Below are 22609 nucleotides of genomic sequence, written 5' to 3' on the forward strand. Positions count from 1 at the left end.
TGAAGCCCTCTGTCACCTGCCCCACCTGCCCTGGGCACAGCCGGCCAGGAGAGGGAATGCACAGGGCTCGCTTTGTTCCATGACCCCACTCCCTGTTTCTGCTCTAGGACTGGAGAGATGAGCCTACAGATGCTGCCTTGGGCCCAGGTACAGGGAGGGGAACTGGGAAGGGCTGCCCGGCATGGTCACAGGCTGGGCTGGGGGTGCAACTGGGGCCTGAGGGATCCTGGGGGAGGACCTTAGCCGTCACCCAGGCTCACTGGGAGTGGGCTGTTGTGGTGGGCCTTGGAACCCCTCCCCAGTCCAGGTTGGAAAGCCAGTGGTGTGGGACGGTCTTGTGAGGTCTTAGATAAGCGCCTTGAGCTTCCTGGGTCTCGATTCCATGTCTGTCTGATGAGAGGGGTTGTTGGAGTGGGCTCAAGGGGCTCCCTACTCAGTCATGTGTTGGTGCCTCGAATCTGGCCCCCAGTGCCCATGAGGGGTCGCATGGAGCCCTGCCTTGTCCTCTTTAGACTCTTGCTCTCCCCGCTGCGTAGAGCCCCCAGAACCCACCTTGGAAACGGAGACTGTGCTGCAGGCCCCGGAGAGCCCCTGCCTCCCCACGACTGGCCCCCCGGAAGCCAAGGAGGAGCTGACCTCAGAACCCCAGCCCAGCTCCCAGGCTTCCTCCCTGCTGCCCCCCGGCGACCCCGCCAGGTGAGCTCCCCAAATGCTATACCTTTCCTGGGGAGCAGGATCAGTACTTTGCCCCAGCCCCACACCCAACACTTCACCAAGCTAGTTTTTAAAAAATTAAACATATGCCCCCAGGGGGAAATTTAAAGGGATTCCCAGTGGCCCTTCCCCGGGCAGCCCCGTCAGCCACTGTCCCCCCACATGTTCTGTATGCACACACGAGCCGGGGAATCCATTTCTCCTTTAGCCAAACACATGTATCAGACAACAGCAAGATCTCTATACTGCTCCGCAGCTTGTTTTTTTCACCAAAAAGTGTCTCTTAGAGGTGGTTTTATACACATGGGCCTGCTTCATTCTTTCAGCAGCTGCCAAGTGCCCCATGATGTGGCTGCACCAGCTTTTCCTTAGCCATTTGCTGGCCATTTAGGTTCGTTTCTACTCTTGCTATGCTCGGTGGCCTTGTGCAGTAAATCTGTGGGGGTAAATCCGAGGAACTGGAGTTGCAGAGCCAAAAGATGCTGCCTTAAAAATCAGGATACGTGTCCCCAAATGCTCCTGGCCTGGCAATGTGGGAGAGACCTGCATGCACCTCCAGGGTTGGGGGGCCGCTGAGCTACCTGCTGGGGTCTGAGCGGTACCCAGAGGTTGGCCTAGGGAGGCCAGGGAGGAGGGCAATGGTCTTTGGGGCTGGAGACCTGGGTTCTGGTCTGCCTTCCGGTGGGCTTGCTGTCTGCCGTGGGAGGGACCTGACTCTGGTCTCAGTTTCCCCACAAGCCCCGCTGCTTAGACATGGCCTGTTCTCTCCCACATGCAGGTTGATGGCTTGGCTCCTGCACAGGCTGGAGATGGCCTTGCCGCAGCCCGTGCTCCACGGGAAGGCTGGGGAGCAGGTCTGTGCTGGGCTGGGGGAGTGGGGCATTGGTCTTGGAGCTCAGACAAGGATGGGTGGTCTGGGGGTAGAGCACAGAAGGAAGAAGGGAGCCTGTCGTGGGAGCATAGCCTGCCCACCTGCTCAGCTCACATTTCTTCCACACACTCTCTGAGGCACCTTGGCCACAGGGCTGCATGGGCTTGTTAACCGGGGGTCACAGTCAGTGGGGGAGATGCTTCCATGGAGGGAAGAGAGGATGTGGGGTGCAGAGGAGGAGCTCCCCAGGAGCATGAAGGAAGGCTTCCCGATGGAAGTGGCTTGCAAGCTGAGACCTGAGGGAGAAGTAGGATGGGGGTGGGTAAAAGTGAAGGGGGGTGGTATAGGAAGAGCCCTTCAGGCAAAGGATCAGCATATGCAAAGGCCCAGAGATAAGAGAGGCCTGGAATGTTCTGGAAAGAAGTGGGGCTTGCAGGAAAGCAGAGGGCCCTGTGTGCATTTCTGAGAACCTAGAACTTAAGGGTGGGTGAGGGAGCAAGACCTCTGTCACCTCTTTCTCTCCTTCTCCAAGAACCTGGCACCTGGGGGTGCCTGGGTGGCTTATTTGGTTTAGCGGCCAACTCTTGATTTCGGCTGGGGTCATGATCTCAGGGTCATGGGATTGAGCCCCGCTTCACTTCGGGCTCTGAGCTCAGCAGGTAGTCTGCTTCAGATTCTCTTTCTCCCTCCCCCCTGCTCATGCTCTCTCTAAATAAATAAATAAATAAAATCTTTATAAAAAAAAAAAAGGACCTGGCACCTGGCCGTTCTCCCTTGGAGACAATTGTATATCTTGACAGTAGCACCTGGAACTGGGAGGCGGGAGGCCTGGGGCCCAGTCCTGGCTGCAACAGGAGGTGGACAAGAAGCCTCAGGGCCCCCTTCTCTGCAGGCCGAGCCCTCAGGCTCTGTGTCCAAGTGGCCTCTGCGGGTGGCAGAGGAAACGCAGCTTTGGAGTTTTCCAAGACGAGGAAAGAGGGGCCTGGTGGCAGGAACACTGTGTCTATGAACATGCCCTCACAGAGGGGAGGGGCTCCTGAGGACGGGGCTGGGGCAGGGGAAGGTGTGGTGCTGGTGGGGAGAGGCCTCGCCTGAGCTTTGAGGCAACCCCCCAGGAAGGCTGGGAGGAGGTTTTCCCCACACAGAGAGTGGTAGGTAGGCAGGCCTCTCAGGCAGGGGGCCCAGCCCAGGCAGAGGAGCTGGGTGGGGGGACCCAATGGTGATCCAGGGAGGGGAGAGCCTGGAGCAGGGGGTAAGCTCTGAGGCAGGAGGGGAGAAACAGGCCAGAGAGGAGCTGGGAGCATTGGGACCTTCTGTGGGTGTCCTGGTAGGGGATGAGGAAAACCCTCTTGCTTCTGTGTGTGCTGGGGGGGTGGTGGGAGGAGGGAGGCTGGTGAGGAGACACGTCATTTCCCCCTTTTTCCCCATGCAGGAGCCTGACTCCCCTGGAACATGTGACGTGCAGACGAGTAAGTGACAACTTAGTGGATCCTCATGGGCATCTCGGGGAGGGTTGCTTGGTCTGAGTGCACAGTGGGCCGGTCCCTGGCCAGGCCTGGACTTGCTTGGGGGGTTCAGTCAGGGCCTCCTGACCTGGAGCTGAGAGAGCCCATGCCCTGCAGACTTCCCCTCAGGTCAGCCTGGCCCAGGGCCAGATGGTGGCTGGAGGCCCCTCCTAGGGGCTGAGGAGAGACGTGGTGGGGGACCAGGCTTGCAGAGAAAACAGTTCTGAGGCCAAGTTGGATGGACCCCCTTACTCTGAGAGCACCCAGAGAGAGCCCCCCACTGCTTCCCTGGGCCAGTGGGTTGGGCTAAGCAGAGTCCCTGGGTGAGGGGGGAGGGGAGAGGCATGGGGTTTCCTGGGGGAACTAGGTCCCATAAACTCTGGCTGTCTTGAGCCAGGAGGGTTCCCCTCATCTATGGGTGGGATGGGGAGCTATGTGCTGCCTTTTATCCTAGCCCCGCACTAGTATCAGGGGACGGACGGAGGCCGGGAGGGGAAGGCCAGGGTCCCAAATCTGCCCTCCCTTCATTTCATGGCCTCAGGAAAAGCATGTGGCATGCAGGGCTTTTATTCATTCACAGAGGTCACAGAGGGCCTGCTATGTGCCAGGCCCGTGATACGTTCTAGAAGTGAGCAGAGCAGAGTTCAGGGCCTGTGGGCGGTGGCCCTCCTCCACCCTGGACATGGGCCCTCAGACCCTGGGCCTTAGGTGTCCTCTGGCTGTCCACCCTAGCTCCACTAGGCTGATGGTGGTCTTTCCAAGCGCCCTGCGGGTGAGGATGGCCACCGCAGCCTGGAGCGCAGCCGGGCCGGCCACCGCGGAGCTGGGGTCTGGCCGCAGGGCCACGGGGCCGCGGGAAGAGATGGGATTTGTATGATGCTGAGATGTTGTGGGGGGCAGGCCTCAGCGCAGGGCTTGCTTGCTCTCGTGGAGACCCTGCGTAGAGCAGTGAGCCCCATATGGCTGTTGGGCTGGCAGAAACACAGGGATGTGCCCAAGGTCACAGAACGAGTTGTCACAGTGTGGCGACGAGCATCCATGTGGCCTGGTAGCCATTGTGGAGAAAACGTTCCCTGGAGCAGGGGCCCCGGAGAGCTCTAAAGACAGAAGCCCTGGCCCCCTCTTCTCCTCCTCTCTGCTCCCCTGGAAGGAGTTCGGGTGCTCAGCCAGCTGTCAACGGGGCCTCCCCGCGAGCGCAGAGCGTGTGGGGCGTGGGTGGGCGCGGGGCTCCAGGGCCAGGAACCCTGTGTGTTGGCGCCCCAGGGCTGCGGAGCAAAGGACTGCAAACCCGGCGCCTGCAAACAGCAGAAACGCGTTCTCCCAGCGCTCAGGACCCAGAGGCCCAAACTCGAAGCCTTGGCTGGGTTGGTTCCTGCTGCCCTGGGGAGAAACCATCCCGGGCCTCTCTCCTGGCTTCTGGTGGCAATGCTCCGTGTCCTACTGGCTTCCGGCTGGCCTCTGGTCTCTGCCTTTTCCTATCTGTCCAATCTCCTCTCCTTTCTCTTGTAAAGACCCCAGCCAGGGATGTAAGGCCCACCCTAAATCCAGGCTGAGCTCATCTTGAGATGCTTAACTAATGACATCTGCAAAGACCCTGTTTCTAAACGAGGTCACCTTCACATGTCACAGGGAGTAGGACTGAATATATGTTTTTTGGGGGGACACTGTTCAACCCATGCTACAGGATGAGACCAAGGGGCTGGGGGCCGAGTGCCCTCCCCCGCTGCCGGCTCTGCCCCCAGCCTCCCTCCCCATTCCCTCACTCACGTACCTGCTCATTCATTCCCTCCGCCTGCCCACCCAGCCCCCCACCTTTCTGTCTTGTTTCAGGCGTGGCGGCAGCGGGTGGCCTCTGAAACAAGACAGAAGGGTCCTGGGAGAGCGCAGATGGACAAACGGATGGATGGATGGAAGGAAAGAAGGGTGCCCTGAAGACCCGCAGGGGAGGGGAAGAGGAGGCTGTCGACCCCGCGCCCCGCTTGAACAGTGACCCCCCGGCTGCTCCCCACGCTCTCAGGCAAGGCGAGGGGAGCCAGTCCCAGAGCCGCCTCTCCGAGACAAAGGCCGGCCCCTTTCCACGGAAGCAAGGAGAAGGATGGCCAAGGGCAGCCGGTGGGATTCAGGCTAGACAGCAGGAGGACTTCCCACCAGAAGGCTGTGGGAAAGCCTGCGGAGGACTCTCTTTGAGAGGTCGCTGGCACAGCCTTCAGCGTGGGGCCGGGCACCCAGCTGGTGCCCCCACGGGACACACTTTTTCCCAGCAGAGGATCCCCTTAGGCTTGGCTGTGTTCTCTCCCTTGAAGAGTTGGAGTCCACCAGTGGACAGCAACGCATGCCTTTGCTGACATTAAAAAGCATAAATTGGCACATCACAGCTGTGATTGCATGATGTCCTTGCTTCGGGTGAAGCTAATATGAGTACTCAGGTTCGAAAGATGGGCGGGTTAATGTGGCAGATGGTGCAGGGGGAGCAGGGAGGAGGAGTTTGCTAGGGATCCCGAGCCGATTGCCCTGGGCCCTAGCGGGTTCACAGATGTCTATGTTTGGGGCATGGAAGGATTTTCAATATTAGAATTAGTTGCCAACATCTAAAAATCAGGTGGCGTTGCAGAGGAAAAGTCTGGTTTCTCTCAAAAACGGGGACTATCCAGCTATGATGGACCCGCGCCATGCTTGTGAGGACAGTCTGATCAGCAGCTGCCTCCTGACGGCGGGAAGCACGCTCCCCCTCACCCACATACACTGTCTCCCTGGCCACACGGGCCTTTGACTTGGAGACCCCTGAGGTCCCAAACTGGCGGCGAGGGGAGGGCAATGCGGGAGAGGGAATAAAGTGAGCAAATGCCTGGAGGTGGGAGAAGGAGAGTGGTGGGTACTTCCATGAATCCTGAGTTCTTGATGCAGAAGGTAAAACTAGAAAAGCTGGGCCCTGATTTTAGGGGACTAGGTTGTAGGCATTGGGGAGCCTTTGAAGGTGGTTGAGCAGGGGAAGGACTTCAAAGAGACTACTCTGAGGCTGAGCAAGCGTTGGAGGCAGAGGAAGCAATCGAAGCAAAGGTTCTTGATCTTTGGGCCACATCCAAAGCATCTAGGACCCAGGCCTGCCAGAGAGGATAAGCCAGAGCTTGGGCTTTGCCAGCAACCCAGGCCTTGGCCTAAGATCCATGCCCCCAGCCTCCCTGTTTGCTGATCCTGGGAACAGGAGCTCCTTCCCCAGATGCACCTGATGACCTGCACTGCTGGAATCAGAACCCTATTCAGTTGCCCTGAGGGACATCCGAAGCTGGCAGAGAGGATGCCGGCCAGGAGGTGGTGTGCCAATGAGGGACTTCAGGAGCAAAGTTTCAGCCCAGGATGGAGCAGGAGTTTCCCCATGGGAGCTTGAGCACCCACAGTGCTTCGGTGGCCCCATCTGTGACCCAAGGGTGGGGCCCTGGAAAAGCCAGGAGAGCTATGAATCAATCGGATGCCTACAGAGAGGGTCTTGGAACCCCGCCCCCGGGTCAGCATGGCAGAGAACCCTGTGCCCGCCCCTCCTGCCCAGTGCCGTGGCCACCGTCCTCTTCCCAGAGCCACAGAATCTTTGGCTGTAACATGGGGACAGTATAGGGCACGGCTCACAGGCCTGGCACAGCCACGGAAGGAGGAAAATCTTGTAAAATGCTTACTCACTAAAGAGTACCCAAAAAGAAAGGGTTGAAAAAGAAAGCAAGGATGTAAACAAAGATGGCATTGACTCTTCAGAACCCAAATGCTGGGCTCATCCAGTGCCCGTTACAGAGAGGCCCCCATGCCAGGGAGACACTCATGGGACATATTTATCGCCTGGGATAGCACACCAGGGAATCAGCAGTCAGGAGACTTGGCAATGCCTCTGATATCCCGTGTGGCCTTGGACAAGTCACTCAGCCTCTCTGAGCTGGCCCTGTGGTTTATCAAATGGCGAGAGTACTGTTCTCCCCATGCAGGGTTGCTGTGAAAGCTAATGAGCTCACGGGCCAGAGGTTGTCCTGTCCCCTGGATGTTCCCTGCTATGTCAGGTGGGGACTTGCACCCCAAGTGGCTGCTCAAGGCAGAGATGCTGCACCATGACCGGACGATGTTCTAGAATGACGTGTATGGTGTGCCTCCCACTGGATTCAGGGCCACGCTTGGAAGACCCTCCCTGGTCAGACCCCAGGGGTGTTTGTCGGGCTGGAGGAGCCAGGACCAGCATGGAAAAGGCTAGTTAGTTCAAGATGTGTGGCTGGGGGGTGGGGGGGACTCTCCTGGAGGGCAGGCTGACCCTTCCTCTGTGAGGCAGGATAATGTCTGTACTTGGGAGCTAGAGGTGGGAGCAGGAGGATGCAGCTCTCAGAAAACAGACAACCCTGAGCCGGGCACAGGGGAAGCACCCTGCAAAGGAAGGTGTTAACCTGGGTCTCAGTTTGCTCGTCTGTAAAATGGGGAATAACATAAAAGAGGGAAAATAAAATGGGGAGTAACAATTATTCCCAACTCAAAAGGTTGGTGTGAGGACTCATTGAGTTAATCCATGTATGTCACTAAGTACAGGGCCAGGCACATAGTAAGTGCTCAATAAATGTAGCTGCCATTATATTATTATTATTATTATTATTATTTCTACACCATGAGCAATAATTCCCAGTCACAGAATAAGGTGTGAGACCAACTCGCATTTAAAGTCGCTGTTCATAATTTCATGCTTGGTTGAAGGGCCAGCCAAGACCTGGAGCTTTTTGGGAATGCCTGGGATCCAGGCAAATCTCCCCACTTCCCCCCTTTCTCTTGCTTGTCGGGGGGCTTAGGTTCCTGATGAGACTCCCCTATGCCCACTTCTGGCGAGCTCACAGCCCCACACTGTTTGCATTGTCAGGGACCTGGGTACATGGAGAAATAGTGAAAATGACCAATTCCTATCTGAAGGTTGGACCACCTCTACCAGAAAGTCAATCCCCTTAGAAGCTGGAGCCTCTAGGCCCAGGAGGGAAAGACTCCTGGAAGCGGGAGCTGAGGTTAGGAGCCTGTAGTATGCTGTCACCAGTGGGCGGCATCTAGAGAACAGTCCGGGGGCAGGCTCTCTCTGCATCCCCCGGGACAGTCCAGGCCACCTTGCACCTGCACGTGCCAAGGCGGACCCCGAGCCTGGATCTTTCATATCACCCGCAATGCTGTGGTTCTGCTTTTGCACAAAACTCCAAGAAGGAGGCCCAAGGGGACACAGAGGCTAACCGTAATTGAAGCTCTATCTCAGGAGGAAAAAGAGGGGGAAGACGGCTGGAAGGAGACAAGGTGAATGATCATGCGCTTCAGCCTGTCACTTTAGCACTGGTCTGGTTGCTGAGGTTCCCCGGATAATGGTGGTGTTTCTGCTGCTTGGCTGAGAGCTGGCTCATGGCGGTTGATGGCCAAGGCCCCCCATGCGGTCCCTGGGACTCAGAGGCCCAAGCCCACTCTCCCCCGTGCCCTGTGTCCCCTGCAGTCTGCATCCTCCCCGGAGGCCAAGAGGAGCCTGATCTCATCCTAGAAGAGGTTGACCCTCACTGGGAGGAGGACGAGCATCAGGACGGTGGCATCAGCCCGCAGGGCTCAGAGGCAGCTCCAGCTTATGAAGAGGAGAACGAGGCTGTGGAGATGCCCAGGTGGGAGCCAGAGAAAGCCCCGGAAAAAATGACTGGGGAGATGACAGGCACACGGTAGAGAATCCCAAAGGTACCAAAGGCCATAGAACAGGATTCAAACCTGCCTCCACTCCTTCTCCTAGCTGCACTTTGCTCTATTCTTTCAACAACATACCTTGAGTTCTTTCCACCTTCAGTGCATAGAGAGATCTTCCATTGTGTGAATGTGCCAGAATTGATCTAATCTGCCCACTGTGGGTGGACATTTATGATTGTGAAATTGTGTTATAGACAATTTTGCAGCGCTCTGGCACGGATGTCCTTACACAGCCATGTGAGTAGATGTGCAGGAGAAATTTCCAGAAGGGGGGCTACAGGGTCATGGGTCACTGGAACGTGTGACAGTGGTATGATTGCCCACTTGCCCTCCATAGGGACATCACGATCTTTGTTCCCACTAGTGATCTTGGTGATAGCCTCTCGAGCTGGGAGGTCTCAGGTCCTCAGGCCCATGGCCTACGTTGTAAAGGTGGGGAAACTGAGGCCCAGAGAGGCTCAGGGGCTGACCCAGGGTTGCCACTAGGACGGCGGGGGCTGGGCCGGGCCCCTGGTGCCGTGAAGAGGCCTTGCTGCCGGAGGGAGCCCAAGGCTGCTCAGGTGGGGTTCCCCGGGTCAAGTCTTGGTTGAGAAGTTCAGCTCTGGTGTCAGGGGTTGCAGGACATCTTCCTGAAAATGGGGACAGGAGCTGGACTCGGGGTGGATCTGCAGGTGGGCTTACTTTCTGCTTCTGACCTCAACTCAGGGAACTGCCCCGGATTCAAGAGGAGAGAGAAGCTGAGGAGGAGGATGGAGAGGAGGAGGAGGAAGAAGAGGAGGAGCCAAAGTAAGGCGCTGTGTGTTCTCCGTCTTCCCCCCAAGGATGACCTGGGGAGGGGTTACAGTGAGGGGCAGGGGCTTCTGGGGTGGGGGTACTCCTTCCTTTGTTCTGTGATTTGTGTTGCTGGGCACTGACCAAAGAGGCTGGGGAGGCTGGGGGTCCCCCCGTGCTCAAAATGACCTGGGACTCATATGGCCCACCACTTTACAGCCTCCCACACCCCTACACACCCCTACACACACACACACACTAGAACGCAGCCTCCTTGGGGGTGGGGGTTTTGTCTGTTGTGCTCACTCCCATGTCCCTAGATCCTAGGTGCCAAGTAAATGTCGACTGAATGCATGGCTGGAGGAGTGAAGGGGCCCCTGCAGTGGGCTCACAGCCCTGTCAGGAACAGAGCCAGGGCATAGGGCTGTGTCCCCCTCCACCCCACCCACAGCGGTCCCATGGGGGCTTTTGACACCATGTAGGCCACCCTGGATTCTGTCCTGCTCATGAATGGTTGATTCTCCACCCCGATCCATAAGGATTTCACATGAACGCACAGAGAAGTCAGTTAAGATAATGGTTAAAGAATGGCGATCAGAAACCACTAAAAGTTATAATCATCAAACTTGCTAAAAGACTAGATATTAATTATTCCAACCACTAAAAAGAAATGATAATTATGTGACATGATAGATTGTCACCATGGTGGCAATCATATTATAATCAATAAACGCATCAAATCAATGTGTTGCACGTCTAAAATTTACACAATGTTCTATGTCAAACATTTCAATAATAATACAAAAGACCACTAAGAGGGAGAAGATTTTTAGCAATGTGGGATGGACAGAAGGACAGACAGAGAGGGGGACCCACAGGGAGATGGAGAGCAGGCAGCTGGACCTGAGTGTGGAGCTGGGGGTGAGAGGTTGGAGATGTAAAGGCAGGAGTCTGGTCGCGTAGACAGAACTGGAAACCAGGGGGCTGGAGGAGATCCTGGGGGAGCCACCGTGGAGAGAGGAGAGGCCCAAAAGCCAGATCAGAGCCAGGGAGTTTTGAGGAACCAGAAAGGCCCGAGGAGGAGGTGCCAATGAGGGGAGTGGGAGACAAGAACAGCGTAGAGCCTGGGGGTTTCGAAGAGAGCCTCAAAAGCAGCCCTCATGTCCGGGGACAGTGGCAATGCACCTGGTGGACATGGAGGGAGATGGTGCTTCAGAGGCAGGGGGCCAGGTTGTGAAGGCCTTGGACTTGCTTTCCCGGGAGCAATGGGGAGCCACTGAAGGTTCATGAGCAGGGGAGTGGTGTGATCTGGCAGCTGCACTGTGGGGGGACTGCGGCAGGGAGAGCTCGAGGAGGCTGTTATCAGGGGCAGGCCAGACTGATTTAATCTGTCCCTTGCTTTATTCCCTGTCCGTGTCACTGGGCCCTCTGTGGTGTCCCCTGGCCCACACCCTTCCTCCCTGGCCTGAGACACGGGCTCTGCTCCTCCTGGCAGAGTGACCTGGGCAGGTGTATACCACACAGAGCTTCTGCCTCCACGTCTGAGGAATGGGGACACTCACAGCCCCTGCAGGGTGGTGGCAGGGCCAGCTGTGTAATGGGCATATTAGGGCCTGGCCTGCAGTGGGCGCCCCATCAAAGGTCGTTGATGTTCTCATCTGCACTGAGGGTCACTTCCAGTCCCAGGCAGGAAATCGTTACACCATGAGACCAACACAGGACTTCCGGGCCGGAGGCCTGCTCAATGGCTTCTGCTTTTAGTCTAACTTTCCCTAGTTCACATACAATTTTTTTCATCCTTAGCAGGAGGCCACACAATTACTTGCTTGCCTCCAGTGACGGGGAGCTCACAACCTCCTGAGGGCTGTCCATCCCATCCTGATACACCTCTGACTTATGAAAGTATTTCTTCCACCAAAAATAAGCATGTTTCCTTATGGTTTCTGTAACACAGTCCGATTCTGCCCTGTGGGTCCCCCAGAGCCAGGCTGCTCTCGCTGACAGGTGACACCCCTTCTCCTGGGTGAAGACTTAGGTGCGGCCCAGCCTTGTTAGTGCAGCCCCATCTGCCGTCTGCTTTCCACCTCGGAGGCCAGCGAGTTAGTGTGCTCACGCACATGCACACGCACCGCCTGCACACGTGTTCTCTGCACGGTACACGCATCTGCACCATACGTACACACCAGCACACAGTTACACCCACACGCAGCCTGCACACATGCACATGCACACACCACACATGCATCCACACGTGCACACACGTGCACACACAGGCACGCTGATACACACTTGCACGTGCTCATGCTACGCCCTACGCACATGCTCACGCACACGGCACATGTATTTAGTTACAAATGCTGCAGACACACACATATTCACATACATGTTTATCCAGAGTTTCAAACTCAGGGAACTTCTGGGCCCGGGGCCCTCGGTCAGGACGAGGGCCCCGGGTAAGAGAGTGAGAGATGCCCGGGTCGGGGCCAGAGGGCGTCAGGCGTGGGCAGGTGGACTGGGCTGTCACTGGCTCCGGGGGGAGGCTCTTGGCCGGCTTGGGGTTACTGATGACGTGCGCGGGCCCTGGTAACAGGCAGACGGTCGCCTAGCGACCTGGTCTCTGCCGGCAACAGCTCGGCTTTTCCTAGCAACCGCAGCCTTTTGGTCCCCACCTGGCCTCCCTGGGGACATTTCTGCAGAGTTCCCTGCACATCTCCTCAATCTGATTAGAAGCAGGAAGGATCAGTGGCTCATTGGTGACCCGAGCCACACTGGCTCCAGAACTGGCCTGGCAGCCTTGGGGCTGGGCTGGGGCTCTCCCAATTGTCTCCCTGTGTGCACCCGACCTGGGGCTTGGGATGAATGTCACCGCCCCCAGCTGACCTCTTGCATCATGGGCGTTCTTGTCGGCAAAGACGGCGAGACCCAAGTAGGTGGCTGCTTCTTCCTAAGGGCTCCCCTTCTTTCTTTCAGGGTTGGGGTGCCTGGTGAGGAGCATGCTGAGGACCTTAGCTTAGGGGTGTAGCCTGCTAGGTGACCTGGGGGACAAGGAGTGGGATGGCCAACTCTTGGCTACTCCCTGCACCTTTAACTCGGATAGCCAGCTGGGGAGATCCTCCGGGATGCCCACGTCAGCCCATCCGTCTGATCCTCCGCTTGGAAATCCCTGGAATTGGGGAGGTTTCCAGAAGTGGCTGGCCTGCAACTTCTGGGCTGGGCAAGACGGGGCCTTGGGCACATTGCCGACCAGGGGCAACATGACGTTGGGTACGCAGCTCCCAAAGCAGCCCCTGGTGTTGCTGACAGGGCCATGGTAGGGCTCGTTAGGTGTCTTGATAGCTGGAGATGTTTGTGCAAGATGTTCCCCAATCCACTTGGGTGATTCATAACCCGGCAGGATGCTACCTCTTCTACTATGAGTAGTAATAATGATGAGAGCAATCATGACAACAGTGGCCATTTGCGTAGCACTCAGTGTCCATGCCAGCCTCTGGGCACCGGTTATTCATCCCGTTTCACAGACGAGAGAACTGGGGCTCAGACACGGTCCCCTGCACATCCAGGGCTGCGCGGCCGGCAAGCGCGGACCTGGGAGTAAAGCAAACCCTCGGTGCCCCACACAAGGAGAACTGCTTCTCAGTGTCGAGAGATGGAGGATCAAGAATGACACCAGACATGGGAAGTCTTTTTTGACTTTTTCATGAGATTCTCACCGGCCCTTCTGACCTCCCTCAAATAAGTCCGGCTGGACAGGCTGAGCAAGTCCCACCCATTTGACAGATGGGCAAACAGAGACAGCCCGAGGGCTTCCCAGTGACGTGATCAGGGCCATCCAGAGATGTCGTGGCCTGATTCTGGAACGAGCAAGGCCCTAGGCAGCCCCAGACGGGGCTGCAGATGTTCATGCCCTGGGCCTTTGTGCTTTGAGAACCGGGAAGGGCCTTCAAGCACATTTTAATTTCTTTTAACGTCAGACCCCAAAATGAACTTTTCGATGGAAGAGAATATATATACTATTGAATCTTATATAAATGCAGTCACAAAATCTAATATTTATTTTTAAGGACGAAGGGGCCCACGGAGGCTAAAGCACGCAGGCCCCTGGAAAGTCATCATGTGCCCTTGCTTTTGTGACTTGAATCTCTTTATGAAAATCTGTTTCTTCCTGGGCAGGGTGGGGACTGTGATCCTGACAGCTAAGGCCCCTTACAATGGAAATAGCTACGTGATGATGAAGGGAAATGAAGAAGGTTGGGTGCTCGGGTCCTCAGGACACTTGCCTCACTCCCCCGTGTCACATGGGGCCGTGTAGATGCTTGGAGACAGGAAGCCAAGTATTGTGGACATGGCCTTGGGGTCAGAGATACCCGTGTTTTATCCAGGCTTGCCTTGTGCCATCCGTGTGACCGTGGCCGGGCCATCTATGCCTTCGATCGCTGAGATGGAATGGGACCGGCCGCAGCCCCAGGCTCTCAGGGTGGTTTAGGTGAGGATGGGGCCTGCTGTGACCATGTGATCACCAACCAAGTCCCGCTCCCAGGCCAGTAGCTCCACACTGACCAGGGCTGCAATTCTGTCCCCACCTCCTCACCCACCTTGGGAGGGCTGAAGCTTGGCCCTCTGGGTAGGAGATGGTGAATCCAGGTTTTCTGGACAGTAGACACTGCGGAGCACCCTCCGTGAGCCTCGCTGACAGGGGTCTATGGGGCAGGGTGGGCCACTAGGACCCAGGATCCAATTCTAACTACATAAGTCCCATTGGCCCCTGGTTCTGAGTCACCATTTTAACCCAGAGGCTGCACACGGGCATCGAAGGGCCCAATTTAACCTATAGACAGGCTCTTTTGATTATCTACATATTGCTATGAGTCTATTAACTTGGATTAATTATCAGCATCTAAAGATTGGAGATTCCACCTTTAAAACATGTAGTTCAGGCTCCTCTTGAAAATCAGATTTTTCCAAGCCAAGTGGGGTTGCCGACTCAGATGGGTACATGTTCTCTAATTGGCCATAGTCCTCTCTGTACCTCTGGTCCCTGTCACCCGTGTATGTCTGCAGCCTGGGCCAGGGACCCCTGAAACCTTCAGCAGCCGAAGCGTGGCTCTGATCTTGTGGCCTGGAAAGAACCAGGGTCTGCATTCGAGATCTGTGTGGTGTCAGACAATCTGCTGTGTGACTTTGGCCAGGTCAGATCACCTCTCTGGGCCTCATTTTTCTCGTACTCCCTGCCCTGACTGTGTCACAAACGTCGCCTAGAGGCTCACAGAGGGGAAATGCTGGAAGTACATTTTGAACACTATCCAGTGCTTTTTGGTCCCACCCCCCAGAGGACGGTTCCTCGAACCATCCACCACACTTTCCTTTGTACATGCTGTTCCCTTGTCCTGGACACCATTCCTCACCTAATGCCTCATGGTCAACTCATCTTCCCTGAGGTCCTGCCCAGAGGCCACCTCCTCTGGGCAGGCCTTCTTCCTAGACACAGTTGTGGTCTGCCTGCCCCTGCAAGGAGCCTCCTGAGGGTGAGGACCTATTCTTGGCCACCTTTGTGCACCAGCTCCCAACACATGGGCTGGCTCTCGGCAGACGGGGCTCAGGAAATGTCTAACACCCTTAACACTAGCCCTTTCCTCCTCCCCCTTGGGGTCACAGTGTCCTGCTGGATAGCTGTCTGGTGGCGCAGGCTGGCGAGGACCTGAGCGAAGTAGGCAGGAGCCAGCCCCAGAGGGCCTCGCCCCAGGTATGAGCAGACTACCTCTGAGGCCTGGGTAGGCTTTGTGTACTTTGTTTACAGGGGGATTTTCAGCTGGCGAGATGCCCACTGGACAGAGGAGAGTAGCGTGGTGGGTACTGTAGGACCTGGCTTATACCAGGGGTCAGGTGGGCTCAGGGAGGGCCTGGGGTGACAGGGCTATTGCGGGGTGGAGCAGCTTGTCCTGCAGGCCAGTCTTCACGTGGCTGTGTGGCCCTGGATGAGTCACCTCCCCACTCTGGGCCTCTGTGGCCACCTTTGTAAAATGGGGCTGAAAACCCCTCCCCAGGGTGTCCCACAGTTATGCACAGCGCCCAGGTGGGGAGAGTTACATGAGAACACACCCCCCTTTATCTGTGTCAAGTCCGGGCGCTGGGCTCCTGGGTGTCCTCCCCTCTACATGGTGGGGGCCACCTCCCTGGATGCCCCAGCAGGTGGTGGGGGGAGGGCCTGAGCAGTCAGGCAGGGCAAGGAGTAGAATTGGGGTCCGGGAGGACTCTTGAAGACAGATCTCCCAACAGGGTCCGGGCTGGCCTGGGGCGAGGAGGAGCCTTGATGGTCCAGCTTCTGTTTCCACCTTCCTGTCTGCAGGAGCTGCAGGAGCTGCAGGACCTGCAGGACCTGCAGGAGGTGCAGGAGCTGCAGGACCTGCAGGAGGTGCAGGAGCTGCAGGACCTGCAGGAGGTGCAGGAGCTGCAGGACCTGCAGGAGCTGCAGGAGGTACGGGAGCTGCAGGACCTGCAGGAGCTGCAGGAGCTGCAGGAGCTGCAGGAGCTGCAGGAGGTGCAGGAGCTGCAGGAGCTGCAGGAGGTGCAGGAGGTGCAGGAGCTGCAGGAGGTGCAGGAGGTACGGGAGCTGCAGGAGCTGCAGGAGGTACGGGAGCTGCAGGAGCTGCAGGAGGAGGCCGTGACTGTCAGCCCAGAAGGTAAGTGTGTGGTGGCGGGGGGAGCACAGAGCGTTGAGGATACTTTCAGGCTGGGGGCAGCCTGGGGACAAGGGCACTCAGCCCATCTCCCTTCCTCCCTACCATCCCCACACCCCTACACCTGCCTCATCCTCGGGCGAAACCCATCCTCTGCATCTTGGGGCCACATTATCAGAGCTTGGTGATGTATCTCAAGGCCCCAGGGGAATTACGGGAGGCTCCTGGGATTCCATTAGGCCTGTGGAAACCCCACTCCCGGTCAGCCCCTCCTGCCACTCCTCTCTGGGAATGCAGCTCTCTGGACTACCATCTGGAGATGGTTTGGCTGAAATGTAGCATCTCTGAGTGAAAATTGGAACCCGAGCTTGCTAAGGGCCCATCCTAGACCCCACGTGTCGTAATGAGCTTTTCCTTACTGCCCAGATCCCCACGCTGTACCCAGCACACGCACTTTGCTGTTATTTACCACCTCCAACCCCAAGCCCGAGAACTCCATGGTTGGTGCGGCCGAGGCTGGGGGAGCCGAGGATAGCCAGGCTGGGGAGCCTGAGCCAGACAGACACGGGGCCCTGGCCTTTTGGGCCTCCATGTCCCTCAAGCCACCCTCTGAGGCGGGCAGACCATTTTATAGTGGAGAAACCTGAGGCTCCAAGTGGGCAGGATGTGGCTGAGCGGTCAAGGGCACAGGCCTGCATTTCACTCTTGGTTCCTCCCTCCTCCTTCCTGTGGGACCTGGAGCCAGGCGTGTGACCTCTCTTAATTGTGCCTCCCAAATCCAGAAAGACAGGGCAATAGTCGTGCCTGCCGCATAGGGCATGGGCCAGAGTAGGAGGGGACAGTGTGTCAAAGGTACCCAATATACCGCGTGGCACTGAGGCAGGAGGCCATAATAGGGACCATGATGCTCATGTCCCAGCCAGCCGGTGACTGACACGGGACTGGATGCAGGTGTCCTGACCCCAGGTGTCCCAACCTTGCTCCCCACCTGGTCTTTGAAAAGCACCTTTTTTTTTTTTTAAAGATTTTTATTTATTTGTCAGAGAGAGAGAGAGAGAGAGAGCGCACAAGCAGGGGGAGTGGCAGGCAGAGGGAGAAGCAGACTCCCCACTGAGCAGGGAGCCCAACGCGGGGCTTGATCCCAGGACCCTGGGATCATGACCTGAGCCGAAGGCAGATGCTAAACCAACTGAGCCACCCAGGCATCCCTGATTCTAACTTTTTCCGTCTGAGGTGGGAAATGCCACCGGTGGTTGGTTAACAGAGAAAGCACAAGAAGTTGGGGGGCCCGGTGCTGTCCCTCAGAGCTGCCAAGTAGACCAGCCAACATGACGTGATGATGCTTTCGATGTTGACCCCAGGGACACAAATGATGTTTGGGCTTTGGGTGCAGCTGCCGCGAGTGCGGGCGGGCACCGGGCTGGTCCGAGTTGGTGCTAGTGGGGAGGAGCCCACTTCCCCTGCCTCCCCCCAACCCTCTGTTCCTGGTTGCAGTCCCCAGGATCCCACATCTGCCTGACCCCCACTGGCCCCAGCAGCATGGCTCAACCAGGCCAGGACGTGGAGCTGAATCGCCTGGTCCAGGACCAGCCACCTGGCCAGGTGACCCCAGGGCTTGCTCCCCCAGCTCTGGCGGAGCACCTCCCCAATGTGCCCAGCTACCGCCCCTCAATCACCCGCATCCCTGTCCTCATCTCCCGGAGGACGGCCTTGTCCAACTCCAGCTTCGCCAAGGAGACCAGAAGTTCCATCCGTCGCCTAGGTAGTGTGATCTTGTGCACCCAACATGCTTGTGCCTGTGGTGTGGACTTCTGCATGGCTCGGGCTGCTCCTCGCATGGGTGCCATGGTCAAGGTGTGGGACCACCAGTTGAACTCCTGGAAAACCAACCCCCTTCCTCTGTTGGTCAATGCCTTCATCTTGCTTTGTGGTGACTTAAGGGATATTAGTCCCCTTATCTCTGTGCCTAAAATCCCACAATTAGCAATTAATTTCTTTGGGTAAAACATTGCATTCTGCAGATCATCTTTTTTTTTTTTTTTTTACAGGTAGTCAATCACACCCTAGCTTAAACAAATTACTAAGATCACTAGGCCAAGAGACTTGGGTGGGGGGAAGAGAATAAATTGAGGGGAATGGGGCAGAAGAGGAATGTGGGGACCCATTTCAGACAGAATCCTAGACCTTGAGGATTTTCTGGGAGCTGGACTTTGTGGGGATTGTCGATATCTGCCCAGCAAATCCCATTTCAGGAAAGGAGAGGCCCCCAGGTGTCTGCAGGCAGACCAGGAAGAGGGATAGTCTTAGGGACCAGTGAAGAAGGAGGGCCTGTCTGGATCCATTTAGTTGTGACAAGGTCCCTGTGACAGTCTTTGGGTTCCTGCTGCTTGCTTCCTGATGACAAAGTACTCGGGGACAGCGGAGTGGCTCTGGACTAACCCCTATCACTATCTGCCTTAACTCAAGCCAGACCCACTCACTTTCCCATTTCATTTGTTTATTTTGGCGGGTAGTGGGCAAGGGTGCTTGTGAAGTCAGTAGACGGGCAGAACTGAACGTTTCATAAGAACAGATCCACCGCTGTCCTCTCTTCCCAGCTTGCAATAGGCACAGAGTGGGGGTGATCGGCCCTACCACAAGGGTGGACACCCCCAGGCCCGGTCTTCTGGGAAGCCCTACATCTACTCACTCCCAAGCATCCCCCAATTTCCACCCCCCACGGATCCCTTCTCAAGTTTTGCTATATCCTATACCGATTCTACCTTTATTGGCTTGCCATTTTTCTTTCCGTGGATTCATTTTTTACATTTAATTAAGTTTATTCAATCAGGAAGCTTTACCATACTATTCCAGTGGGAAACCAGCATCACTTGCCATAAATAGAAGGCATGAATAGAGATAACCGCAAATGAACTGAAAACGAAGCTGTGCTGATCGTTTCAGCGAAGGGTGAGGACCTGCTGAAGGCTCCCAGCGGAGACCTGCCCTCTTAGCCCCAAAGGGGAATTAGGCTGTGTCCGAGACGTGTTAGGGCCCGGGGAGCACCAGGCTGCGACTTCGTCTCTGTGCATTCAGGATCTAGAGAGGATTGAAATGGGAGGAATGTTCTCGTCCCACGTTTCCTTTGCCTTATCTGTGCCATCTTGTGTCCTCCCAGGTCCCCAGGAACCCCACACTTGGGGAAATAGTCCCACGGCCACGTTGGGACAGTGGGCTGATCCAGCCGCGGTGGTATGACCAGCGGTGATGTGAGATGCTGCGGATAAGGCAGGGCAGCATGTAGGAAGAACACCATCCCATTTCAGTGATGCTGCTTGGCCCCGAGTGAGGTTTTGTTTAAACGGAGGCCCTTTGTGAGCCGGTCAGCAACCTCAGGACGAAGGAAGAGGCTAAGTGCTAGAGCTGGGCTGCCTGGGTCCAAATCCTGGCTCTGCAGCCGGTTCCTTCATCTTTCTGTGCTTCAGTTTATCCACAAAATGGGGACAGTGATAACAGCGGCCTTCTAGAAGGGCCGGGAAGGGGGGACGACTTAATCTATATAAAGCACTAAGAGTTTGGTGAAACGAATGGAAGGCAGGCACACAGGACATGCTCTACGTAAATATGACTCTTCTCTCAGCCAATGTAGTCATGCCATGTTATTCGATTTTTCATAATATTATTCTCATTCTATAGAAATGAAACACCAGGCTTAGGGGTTTTCCTTCTTTCCTGGGGGGATGGAGGTTGCAGAGTCTTGCTCAGGGTGAGGCAGGGTGGGGGAGCACCTGCCCCCTCGCAGCCTCCCTAAGACGGCCTCACCGAGGCTCCGGGGGCTACAGTGGGGACAGTCTGGGGCGCTGAGCTCACCCTGCCGGGGGAAGCAGGGTGAGGGCCCCGGTGCCTCACGCTCTCTCCTGCTTTCCACAGCCTGGGGGTATCTCTCTTGTTAGTCTGGCAACACTTGTTCCTTAAATGTTTAGAAGCTTCTCCATTCCTGCTCATCCTCTTCCTCTGCGGGCTTAAGGCTTAGTACAACAAATGCTCAAAGGTCTTGCTTAGGTTCCCTCTGCCACATTTTGCGAAGTGCTGGCTTTTTCCCCATGGTGGCCCTTTAAAAAGAAAGTCGCATCTCCAAGGGCTTCAGAATGCTCCCTCTCCTCATTTTGGGTGCGTTGGGCCCGGCTCTTAGCGAGTGGTCCCACCCCGGTGTGGCCGGGAGAGGGAGCCCTGTCTCGGCCCCTCAGCATCCTCTGAGCGTCGCCTCAGGCAGGCCTGTCCCCACAGCCCCTGGGGTGGGTGATGAAGCCTGAGGCAGGACCACCCCAGACTGGCCAGGGAGGACCTGGTCCTTGGGACGTGGGACCCGGCACCAGGCTTCTCAGAGGTCAGGAGAGGAGTTGAGTTGATGGATTTGAGGGGCTCCCAGCAGGTCCAGAAATAAGGAGACACCCAAACAGATTCCCAAACAGGGGTGACACACACTCCAAGGACAGGCTGTTATCCTTGGTTGCAAGAAACTGCCCAATGTCTCCATTCGAGGCCCTTCAAGAGTGTGAGGCCGTGTGCCTTTGTCACCCCTGCCTTGGGATGGGGAAACTGAGGCCCAGCGAGGGGACGCAGCTGAGGCTGTGCTAGGCCAGGCCCTCGGACTTGCGCTCTCCCAGCCTCCCCCCACCCCCACTCCCATCAAACCCCAGGTCCTTGAGGCTTCACTAGGCCTGGGCAGACCAGAGCTTGGGCAAGCTGGACTCCAGGCTGTGCTCAGGAGCTTCCGTGGCCTCAGTGGTGTGATGGCTTCTTTTGCAGCCCTTGGGCTGGGGTCTGGGGCAGCCGAGGCCCTCAGAGGCCCCCGGGCTCTGCATTCTTGCACCCCCTGCATGGAGCTCTCCCGTGGGGCCCACTGGGAGGTGGGGCTGCCAGAGGCCCCTCCAGACATGCTTTCTGTGGCTTTATCAAGAACGGAGCAAGGCCCTTGGGACCCGGCTTCTCTCTCTCTCTCTCTGACTGTCCTCTCCTTCCTCTCTCCAAGTGCCTGCTACAAAAGAGCATCCGGAAGTGCAGGTGGAAGATGCTGATGTGGACAGCCACCCCCTCATTGTGGAGAATCCACCCTCACCCGAGCTGCCACCACCTTCTCCTGCCAAATCCGACACCTTTGCAGTCCTGGGATCTGCTGCAGAGACTGAAAGGTCACCTTTTATGCTTCTCTTGGGCTTTTCACAGCACCGTGCCATCTGTCCATTTGCCCGAAGGGGAGCCTGAGGCCAGAGTGGGAAAGCAGCTGGCCCAAGGTCACTCAGCGACCTGGTGTCAGTCAGATCTGGGACTATGGCCCCACTTCCTGGTCCTCAACTCTGGTTTAGGACTCTATAAAGAGTTCTCCAAGGAAGTCCTCTCCCAAGTACCCTCAACTATAGGATAGGAGGGGGGTAGTAAATGTGAAAAGGCTAATTTCCACCCCCTTGTTTTATTATTAAAATAATGGAATGGAGATACCAAAAAACACTAGAAAAATAAGCATCCCTTTTCCCAGCACACTAGGTAGTGATTTCATTTTACTGCCTTCTCTTATACACCTTGTCTATGGGCCCATGCTTTTGTGTGGTTTTAACTGGAGGGGTGATTTGGATCACATTTCATTTGAGACCACATCCTCCAGCTCCATGTGCCAGAATGAACTTAACAAATACTTTCTTTTTGGGCACTGTCCATAATGGAGCTATGGACATCTCTTTGGGCTTCTCTCTGTCCTTGGGCTCCTTTCTCGAAAGTGGGAATCCTGGTCAAGGTTGTGCACATTTTTATGCTTCTTGATATAAATTTGTTGCATGATTAGAGTTGGTTTTGAACAACCTGAGCCAGGTAACAGAGAGGTCTTGCATACAGCTGTAGGCAAACTGTGAAGTGTGGTGCATTGCTTTGTGAATGACTGCATTTAAGCTGCAGGGGAGCTGCCAGTGCTTCTCCTGAGGTGGTTGGATTAGGAGATAGTTCCTTTTTCTTGATTAATCTTTGCTTTCATCCATGTGTCCTTGAGGACTTTCTCAGCCAAGGTAAAAAGGCTATTGTAACAGAGATAGCTAGATGTGGCCAACTGAAGGCTCTCTGATTTTAATGTGAAGAAAAGAGTCATAATCTCATCTAGCCTTGCAACATAGCTCACTATTCCATCAATCCTCTTGTTTCATTCATTGAACCATGCAGAACACAGCAGAAAAAACAGAGCCAATATTGTTGTAGACATCTGGTCTACCTCTCTCTGTTCTCTTTATACAGGCTGGGTTGGGGGTGGATATCTGGGCACAGAGAGGGGGAGTAGGCTCCCTTGGGGATAGAATCAAACCCTCTGCCTTCTGTTTATGGGCAAGGCTCCT

General features: G+C 56.1%; 1 protein-coding gene across 1 annotated transcript in view; it reads left to right on the forward strand.

The window, feature by feature from the left end:
- Positions 1-22609, forward strand: part of CNGB1 (cyclic nucleotide gated channel subunit beta 1) — a 73907-nt gene that overhangs the window by 16065 nt on the left and 35233 nt on the right. The window contains exons 10-18 of the mRNA XM_045891037.3: positions 108-147; positions 537-696; positions 1493-1568; positions 3018-3054; positions 8573-8732; positions 9514-9594; positions 15232-15319; positions 16220-16256; positions 21265-21424. Coding sequence (XP_045746993.1) covers positions 108-147; positions 537-696; positions 1493-1568; positions 3018-3054; positions 8573-8732; positions 9514-9594; positions 15232-15319; positions 16220-16256; positions 21265-21424 — 839 coding nt within the window. The remainder of the gene's footprint in view (positions 1-107; positions 148-536; positions 697-1492; positions 1569-3017; positions 3055-8572; positions 8733-9513; positions 9595-15231; positions 15320-16219; positions 16257-21264; positions 21425-22609) is intronic.

Source organism: Mirounga angustirostris, unplaced genomic scaffold (assembly GCF_029215605.1).
Source record: "Mirounga angustirostris isolate CCGP_5_RB_7025 unplaced genomic scaffold, mMirAng1.0.hap1 SCAF_16, whole genome shotgun sequence".
NCBI classification, from domain to species: domain Eukaryota; kingdom Metazoa; phylum Chordata; class Mammalia; order Carnivora; family Phocidae; genus Mirounga; species Mirounga angustirostris.